At 41.6% G+C, this 9,585-nt stretch overlaps 1 protein-coding gene across 1 annotated transcript in view; it reads right to left on the minus strand.

Annotated features, from left to right (window-relative positions):
• The window catches only part of kif20ba (kinesin family member 20Ba), a 38,915-nt gene extending 29,339 nt beyond the window's left edge, over positions 1 to 9,576 (minus strand). Inside the window, exons 1-19 of the mRNA XM_079168929.1 lie at positions 9,504 to 9,576; positions 8,905 to 9,013; positions 8,594 to 8,683; positions 8,300 to 8,422; positions 7,986 to 8,124; positions 7,493 to 7,677; positions 6,953 to 7,016; positions 6,450 to 6,656; positions 5,818 to 5,929; positions 5,233 to 5,304; positions 4,941 to 5,087; positions 4,558 to 4,720; positions 4,253 to 4,408; positions 3,987 to 4,112; positions 3,048 to 3,187; positions 2,813 to 2,936; positions 2,124 to 2,379; positions 1,831 to 2,015; positions 105 to 539 (exon numbers count right to left, since the gene is read on the minus strand). Coding sequence (XP_079025055.1) covers positions 105 to 539; positions 1,831 to 2,015; positions 2,124 to 2,379; positions 2,813 to 2,936; positions 3,048 to 3,187; positions 3,987 to 4,112; positions 4,253 to 4,408; positions 4,558 to 4,720; positions 4,941 to 5,087; positions 5,233 to 5,304; positions 5,818 to 5,929; positions 6,450 to 6,656; positions 6,953 to 7,016; positions 7,493 to 7,677; positions 7,986 to 8,124; positions 8,300 to 8,422; positions 8,594 to 8,683; positions 8,905 to 9,012 — 2,832 coding nt within the window. The 5' untranslated portion in view covers position 9,013; positions 9,504 to 9,576. The remainder of the gene's footprint in view (positions 1 to 104; positions 540 to 1,830; positions 2,016 to 2,123; positions 2,380 to 2,812; positions 2,937 to 3,047; positions 3,188 to 3,986; positions 4,113 to 4,252; positions 4,409 to 4,557; positions 4,721 to 4,940; positions 5,088 to 5,232; positions 5,305 to 5,817; positions 5,930 to 6,449; positions 6,657 to 6,952; positions 7,017 to 7,492; positions 7,678 to 7,985; positions 8,125 to 8,299; positions 8,423 to 8,593; positions 8,684 to 8,904; positions 9,014 to 9,503) is intronic.
• Positions 9,577 to 9,585: the final 9 nt, after the last annotated feature.

A 9,585-nucleotide genomic window follows, 5' to 3' on the forward strand; every position in this document is an offset into this window, starting at 1 on the left:
GGTTATTTCCGAAAAGATCACTTAAGTTAAGTCATCTAGCACCAAGACAATTTAATTAAACACAAATAATAAAACAATTTGATCAAAATATTTCTGTTGCCCACCTGGTGCTCTGAGGCCTCCAGTCTGACAGTCAGCTCTCTGACTTCTTGTCGAAGTGCATCACTCTCCTGTTGCCTCTTTTCTCTCTCCTCCACCAGCCTGCTGTTTTCCTTCCTCTCCACCTCCAGAACAGACCGAGCCTCCTCTTTGCTACTCCTCTCTTGACCAAGAGCAGCAATTATGTCCATTCTGCCTTGCTTCTCTTCTGAATGGGCTGCCATGGCATCCTCCTTGGCTCTCCGTTCAGCTTCGAGGGCTGCCATGGCTGTCTTGTTGCCTTCTCTCTCTTCTTTAAGGGATGCTAGCACCTCCTCTTTGCTTTGCTTCAGCTCACTGAGTGTGGCAAGGGCCTCCTCTCTTCCCTTAGTCTGGCACTCCAAAGCAGCGAGGGCGTCTTCTCTGCCTCTCTTTTCCTTCTCGAGGGCAGTAAACGCCTCCTGGGTGATAAGAGTAATGATTATTTCCTATTTTAATGTTTAAACTATATTTAAGTTCCATTTAGACAAAGAAGAAAAAAAAAATCAGCTGTTGAGAAGCTCTTCAGTTACTTGGTAATTTCTTGTTTTCCTGGTGAAACAGAAATGCACAGATTGTAATTTTCTTAAGTCTGCACTGCTGATTCCTGTTTTTGCCAATTCCACATTTCTTTCTAAGAACTATAATTAATAGCTCCAGAATAATGTTTTAACCACAAGTCAGAGTAAACCGTCAAAGATTATAAATAATATCAAAGTATTTTCTCTCCTAACAACAGGATATATTCAAGTTTCTAGCCCAAAACGACATTTTATAAGATTACAGTTGAACACATCATAATGGAGTTACAATTTACCTTCGCCCATTACTCCTTTTAACTGAATAGAGCTTGGACGCATCACAATGCAAGTTAATGCAACCTCCGTTAATGTTAACTTATAAGCAGCGCTGTGCTAAGGAGGGACCCCATGCTGTCAGCAGATCAGCCGGTCACTGAGAATACTCGGAGCAGCATGCAAAGGAATGAATTACAATATAATAACTGTCTGATTAAGTTAGTTGCTCCACATGTTTTTAAATGTTGTTCCTCCATAGCTTACTTTGGACTTGCTGTGCCAGCATAAAACTATAATGTGGCGGAGGCACGTGTGTGTAAAGGTCACAAGTCACGAGCGATCAGCTGAAAATTAGGTTTTGATTGGCAGCTGATCGGTCGGTGCATCTCTTGAATCATTTATTCCTATTCCTAGTAACTGAGCAAAATGCTACATGCTAACCTATTTGTGAACTATACGAGTAAGCCCTTGACATACTGTACATTCACAGCAGAACAAACATCAGGCTAATACTATGTCGGCCAGTGAAAGCCTCGGGATAAGAAAGACTAGCTTAGGTTACTGCTTTAACTCCATGAACCTATAAATGTGTGAGCGCACAAAGAGAAACAGAAACATTTGACTCTCCAGCTGTCAAGGTACCAGTGAAAAAGGCATTCACCCCGAACTGATTTAGTCATAGGTCAACATCACTCGTCTATGGCAGAATGAATGAACAGAGCTGCATAACCACGAGGAGGAGAACTTTAGAAGTTAATACAGCTTAAAACCCCAAACCTAATATTGTAAAGAATAATGCTCAGCTTGACCTTCACTAAAAACTGGTTCTACTAAGAATGATCAGGCTACTGATGCCAGGGCATTGAGCTCCTCTCCTGGTCCTCCCACCATGTGCTCCTTTCCTCAGGGTTCTCACCTGCAGCCGCTGTCTCTCACGTGAACTCCCCTCCTCGAGCAGCGAGGCGCAGCTCTGAGAGCTTAGCTCTGCCACATTCTGCAACTGTCTCACTTGTTGCTCCAGCCGGTCAATCTCTGACGACTTCTCCTGAAGCTGAGAGAGAAGCCTCCTTTTCTCTTCATCCTCTAATCCACTGGCTTCACCTAGGAAATGACACCAAAAAAAAAAAAAATGTAAACTTTAAAAAGGCAACCAGTATTTACATCAAAAAAGAAACAATAAAACATCTTGTCACTTTTATATTGACATACATGACTGCACAGTTTGTATTTTCCTCCTCCACTTGATGGATTCATACGCGGTTTTACCATTGTGTTTGTGAGGCATCTGCCCTTGGACTTTCGGCTGGTGCTCACTTCGTTCCAACATCTTCCTCTCCAGCTCCTCTCCAGCGTCTCCCCTTTCTTCCTGAGCACCTGCTCGGTCTGAACCCAGACATGCATGATCGGCATCAGCGGCCTTCTTTATGCCTGCCAATTCAGAGGAGTGGGAGTCCAGAGATGTGTCCTGAGGGAGGTAGGAAACATCGAACCTGTCAACACTATCCTGGAGCCAGATACTTCAAATTATACTTGCTTAAGTAAGCAAATACTTTACAAATTTCTGCTTGCGTTATACATACTGGATGTCAAGAAGAGACCAAAAAGCTTGCCTGACTTTGTATGGAATGTTAGAAACCTTGAAATGCAATGAAGAAAGTTGTTCCAAGAAATATCATTATTATGTTATTTCTTACTGAGAACTGGGTGTATGAAGTGTGAGTGTAGCATAAGAATCTTGTCACTAAGATACAATAGGATGGGCATCAAATACAGCCTCCACATAATTGCCTTTTCATTCATGTTTTAATCATTACATTATTGGTACCAAAAATCTGTTTTAGAATTTGTAACATTCACCCAACCAATAAGCAAACAAAACACACAATACATGGTGTTACCATCATAGATTGTGCGTCTTGACTGGGTCCAGCGCTGGCCATTTTGTCCATGAGGCTCTTTAAGATCTCCATCCTCCTTTCTGCTCGCTCCTCTAAGATTTCGCTCTCCCTCGCCAGGCGGTCACTGAAACAAACGCACACACAGACACACATTTGTATGACTTAATTATCATGCCCAAAACATTCCTGGTAACATCATATAGGAATATAAATATATATTTGTTTAAAGTCTCACTTATAGTCAATCTGCATCTCTGAGAAGATCTCTGAGAACTCTCTGCTGATCTCCTCTCTGAGTCGCGCCTCCATGAGCAGACTCTCGGCTCGCTCCTTCTTCAGCTGTACCTGCAGCTGGTTAAACAAAGCCAACTGCCTCTGAGGAACGGGACACAACATAGTATCAAACAATAAAGAGTTTTCACATCGAAAAAGAAATGTTATGATTAAGACTACTGAATATTTGTATACATAAGTATATGTCCCATTTATTAAAATGAAGATGTTGAATCTTTCTATCTATAGGAACGGGCAACGAAAAATGCAGCACCAGCAGAAACTTGGGGGAAAAAAAACAGGAAATTCAAGATTGTTTCTCCAGTGTTGGAATGAGCATCCTGCAATGAGGAATTAGATGTAAACAAGTGCTCATTGCTCAGACAATAAAACCTTGTGAATCACAGAAAATGAAAAAAAAAAAACATAACCGTATAAAATAGGGAAGTTTAGTAAAACAAATTAAAATTAAAAAAAAAAGTTCCTCAGCAAAACATTTTGTAGCCACCTGAAAGAAGAGCCTAGCGCCACAAATCAATATCCGTTTAAGTGAACACTATAATGAGACTATTTTCTGACGGGGAACTGAAAATGAGCTATGCTCTCTTCAAAGTCACAAGACTCCACGGACATCTCAAGTTGCTAATCTGACTGTTTGAAGAGCCAAAATGCAATCTCGGAACCCATCAGCTATTGTCGGACGATGATTTAGCTCCTAATGGTTTATATTTAGCTTGTACACTGTCTACTTGGCATCTAAAGTTATTAATCGGACTGTAAACAATGAGAAGTGTACGGAGAAGGAAGTCTGAAATCCTAGAACTATAGCCCTGTGTCCCCGAGAGGCTCATCAGTCGCCAGATTGATAGCCGATGGGATCCAATATTGTTACGGGACTGACCTGGTGCATCCGCTCACTGATGAGAATTTTATCATCACTTTCATCTGCGTCTTCGTCATTGCCTGTCTGATCCATTGTGCCCTCCATCAGGCTCTCTTCTTCCTCATACTCATCGTCCTCATCCTCCTGGACAAAAGATTTAAACACAATGTTTACAAACTATTTCAAGTGATAATCCAAGTAAAGCAAGAAGAGCACTAAAATATTGTATAAACTGTAATAAAGTAAAGCAAACGCTTCATGATGTGACCCAGGCTCCACCCCACCTGTACATCTTCCAGGCTAGTATCCCAGCCAATCAGGGAGCTCCTCCTGCTGCTCCGCAGAGCCTTTCTCTCAGCATTGTTGATGATGATGGATATATCACTGGCGGACCTCTGGGGCATGATGATGGGAGCGGGCCTGGTGGACAGAACAACAACCTGGAAACAGACAGGAAATAAAAAGAAAAGAAACACCAAAAGATAATATATTAAATATAATATAAAAATAACCAATATTACACTTAAAAAAGGGGGAACACTCAAGAGAGCAAAGCACAATAAGAGAGAAAATGAAAATGTATATGCACCTTCTGTGCCACAGCAGAGAATTTGAGGACGTTGAGTGTCTCATCGTACATGGAGGCACACTGGTTGATATTGACGATCATACAGGCTTTACCTCGACCACGGAAGAAGCTCTGCAGGTAGTGGGTCAGCTTACTTTCCCTGAAGGGAACATGCTGACGCAGCCTGGGGGAGGGAACAGCTTAGTTGGCATCGATAACTTGTATAACAAACTTTTTCCATCTGCTGTAAGTTGTATAAAGTAGGGTTTGTAGTTGCTGAAAATAATACAACCACAGTAAACAAAAACAGTGTGCTAAAGGGAGGATATAGAGCATTATGGAGTGACCCTTCATATTCCATAAAGCCTATTAAGGAGAAAATGACGGATAGGTAAAAATCTCACTTGGCCTGCTGATTGTGTCGTAGTGCGTTGATGCATTTTCCAAGGATGAGCAATGAGGTGTTGATGTTTCCGGCTTCTTTGAGGCGCTCTCCTTTATTCTGGGTCTTGGCGCATCGCTCCGAACCAGCCAGGTCACACAAACACAACCTGATGGCAAACACACCAAGAAGTACACGATAACTCGGTCACAAAAAGCAGGCGCTGTACATCCAACTAAAGATTATAATTTGCACACATGTTCAATGCAGTTCCACACCTAAAACCAAGTCTATATGTCTAAAGTGTCACTCACTCGCTGACTGCGTGGACCCTCAGAGTCCCAATATCTTCAATCCTCAATATACGAATGGAGAAAATACTGTGACTGCAGGAAGACAAAAAATATGGAGCATACGTTTCAGTAACTTTGTATTAAGATGGAACGAACAGGATCTTAAAAGAGAAATTACCACAAGAAATAAGCACAAAAACTTAGAGAAATAAAATGCATACAACAGTTATAAAGTGGACAGATGTAATTCTTAAGAGACTTAGCTCCGATATATTTTGCTCCCCTTTTTATGTTGTGTTAATTTTAGTAAAACTATAACCACAATTGAGCAAGTGCACAGAAAAGTGATAGTCTTCCTTATATGAAGGGGTCAATAACCAAGATAAAATGAAATGAAACTTTGAAAATGTGTGATGTACATCTGTCACTGCAACGCCACCGGTTAAGAATATCATCCAGGTACATGACCATGGTATTCCACTAAATACACCAATGGTTATTGCTGCAGGTAAAGCTGGTGATCTAGGAATGAATGTGTATGTGACTTTTGCACTCAGTGCTACGTTGCTGTGTGTATCTGTAACTGCTGCTGGCTGACATCCTCACCTCCTACTGGAGAGCAGGTTGAGTCGGGTGGCGGAGAAGCTCTGGTTCTTCTTGCCCAGCTTCATCACCTTGTAAGCCTCTTCTGCACTATTCACCTGAATCCATCGCAGATCTAAATACAAATGTGGTAAAACGGGAGATTCATATAAAACTGACAGGTAACACTTCACTCTTTATCTTAAGGTAGGAAGAGTTAGAGTTTCAAAATGTTTCTGACTATTAGTTTGAGCAACATGGCATTCATTTCTTCATATGCTTATTTCTCAACATTCAAAGGGAAAGGTCCTAAATTACTATATATTAAGAAAATGTAGAGAGTTCATTAGGCCAAAAAAGCAAAGTACACCAACCCATAAATACAGCACCGGGAGATATTTTACTCATTTTAAACAAGAGCTGCAACGAATGTCACTAAGCATTATAGTGCATTAGAGTACATTTGGTGGGATGAAAAGAAAAGTAAATGGATTGCATACAAATCAATAAAGTTTGATGGGAACAGATCTATCTACTAGCAGACGGCTGATTTGTATTTTAATTTGCAACAGATCAAATCTATGCTTAAATTGCCTGCATTGTTTTAATATAGGACCAATGTGGTACGTGTCTGCTGCCCCCCCGACCCTTCAGACCTCTGACAAAGGCGTTGCCCTTGACGTCCTGGGACAGGCGCAGTGCGGTTCTCCTCGGCGCCCCGCTGGGTACCACCTCAAGGAGGTCGTGAATGTTCTCATTGTAGATTTCACAGAAAGAAACCCAAACAGAGAACTTAGTGTGGGCTTCCACTGCCAGGCTGATTTTGTCCTCTGCTGCGAAGGTCGTGCCCAGCATGGAGGAGCCTGCAACAAAAAAAACGCTAAAAATCAATGACCTGTAGTAACACGCTCTACAGTACTCAGTAACAGTAGCAACTCTGTGCTTTACTTTTCTGTATAACAGAACTCCAAGAGATTTTTTGGCATTCCTGCCCTCAGGTTAAGCAGTAAATTCTGATAATAAAAACAAAGCCCGATAGTCCTTTCAATCAGTATTAAAACAACATGATCAAAGTGCACAGGTGCTTTCAGTGTCAGATGTTCAAGAGTAAAAAAAAAAAATTAGCAATAATAGAATAAAATAAAAATGTAAATCTTGCCTTCAAGGAGAGTCCTCTGGCTGGCACTGGTCTTCTCACTCAGGCTGGCATTGCTCTTCTCACTCTAAAAGATGAAGTAAAAGTTAAAATACATTCTAAGGCAGTACATGTCGGGGGGAGATATTCGCCTTTACTTTACCAGCTTAAAAGAAAGAAGGACTAAAAACCTCCAGCCCTCCAGATGGCATGAAGTATATGCATTATGTAGAAATGACAATTTAAACCTCTAAAAATCTGTCCACGAATCCCACAGCACATGGGAGTATATGCTTTAGGGCTTTCTGCCAGAAAGGGTGTATTTTAACCCAAACCAAGTAGGGTTTGTTGAATAAAACCTAAGTAGATGTTTGGCAGGAAGGGTTTTCTGGCAGAAAGCCCTGAAGCCAAACTTCTCTTAGGTGCAACTTAGGGAAGAACCGTTCCATTTTTCATTTAAATGAATCGGGGTTTACGCTGGTTCTGTGCCTGACTGAACCCCGTGTAGACATTGATGGAGGTCTGGAGCTGCTGCTCTGCAGCAGGCTTGGACGGACTGGTTACCTCTTTAAATTGACTGAAGAAGTTTCTCTTGAACGTCACTTCCTCGGCCTGCTGCTCCCTGGTGAGCTTTGTGAACTCTTGGCAGCGTTGAGGTTTGATGCTCATCCCAGTGAACACCTGTTCCTCAATACTGCTGAAAATGACATCGAGAGACCTGGGCAGGATACCAGCATCAGCATCTGGACCTGGAGTGACAAGAGCAGATGATTACATTATTAAGATACTTGTAGGGATGCAAGATATAAATTAGGCCCGACAAATTATCGGCAGATAATGGGTAATTTATGAAGTATTATTCCTCCCAGATGCTTCAACTACATAAGAGCACATTTGACTTTAGTAATCAGTTTCAGCAAAGGCAGAGCAGAAATTCAGAGTTCACTCACTTATTGACAAAATATCAGCCCGAGTCTCCTGATAGCTAGCCGAGCTAAGGTTTGTGGTACAAATAGACCAAACAAAGCAGAATCTACAATAACAAAGAGGAACCCACCTAAGAATGTGAAGGTCTTCCCAGCGTTGGTGACTCCATAGGTGAAAACCAGAGAGTTCCCCCCTTCGAGAACATCTTTCACCAAATCCTTTACTGTGCCTTGAAAGAGCTCTTTCTGCATCGTCTCAGGACCATACACCTGTTAAAAGGGAGGTAATGAGTAGGGACACTTTCTTGTCTTTGAGGATTTCTCAACCTTTCCTTGCCTGTGGCCCTGTTTGTAGGTCCAGAAAATGAAAGGCAGCAGACCAAAATGCATTGCAATACACATCAATAAGCTTTGTTGGCTCTCTTATCTGCCAGGAAACACGAACCTGAGAGAATTGAAAGCGCTGTCCAGTCTGTGGAAGTGATTTTTCAACGCTGAGCCTCGCTGAGAGGGACAACCTGGGAGGCTTCAGCAGAACGGTGTCAGGGGGCTCGATGGTAACACAGTACTGTTAAAAACAAAAGAGGAAGGCAGACAGACAGCCTGTTTTAGGGTGTGGGGGGGTCTTGAAGTCATTATTTTCTGAGTAAATATAAACAAAACAAACACAAAACAAAGCAGCTACCAAGCATACTGTTATTTGTTTCTGATCAACTCTCTGTATGTTCTTCATGTTTACCTGTGACTCTCCATTAATGGTCTCTGTTGAGCTGAAGGGTCGGATCCGGAGGTAGACCTTAAGGTGTCCTCTCTCCTCAATGCTGGAATGCTGCACAACACATCAGGATTTAATCAAAAACAGGACATTGTAAGATCCCTTCATAATGCACTTTCAATTTAAGTGATGGGGGGACAAAACCCTCAGTCCTCATTTCGGGCAAAACTATATATATTCCATATATACGTGACTATAGGTAGAATACACCTTGAATATGCCGACATTAGTATTGATAGCATCATTGTGAATTGCAATGACTTCACCAGGTTTACCTGAGGGTCTGGTAAGGTGCTAAATTCTGATGAGAGATCTCTCTTCAAATCGTCGACCTCTACCTGTTCCCGCCTGTCAGCCTGGTTGTTCAGGCATGATTCCGTCATCCTGCCACAAATAAAAAAACGAGATAAAAGTCATCAAAGCAAAGCAAAAAATGCCAATTGATCAAATGCTAGCTCACTTTAAAAAAAACGTTGCCTTACACCAAGACAAACTAAACGGACAGTAACGTTAAGTTAAGCCACGCCCTTCAGAAATCTGGCACTTAGTGATGCACTTAATACCTTCCAAATGATCATTATAGTGGTGCATTGTTAAAGTTATCGGTGTCTTGCCAGTTCATGAACGGTTTTATAACGGTTTCTCTGCAAAAGTTTGAATCGTTACAAATTGTGTTCACCAACCGCTTAATTAGCGTTTCTTAGACAAGCTAGCAAACAAGCTAATGTTAGCCGTTTAGCTAGAAATGTTCAGATGACTAGCAGCTGTCAACTTGTAGCGTTGATTAACGTAACATAGTTTAAAATGTCCGTTTACTTTTCTGAAAAGACATGAACGACAACACCACAACTGGGTCGTACTCAGAGGCACTTACCTGGCAGTTATATGTAGGACATTAGGTGAGAAAAAGTAGTAGTATTTGTGTGCTAGCTAACTAAAGACAACAACACAACACA

Source organism: Pholis gunnellus, assembly GCF_910591455.1.
Source record: "Pholis gunnellus genome assembly, chromosome: 11".
NCBI lineage: Eukaryota > Metazoa > Chordata > Actinopteri > Perciformes > Pholidae > Pholis > Pholis gunnellus.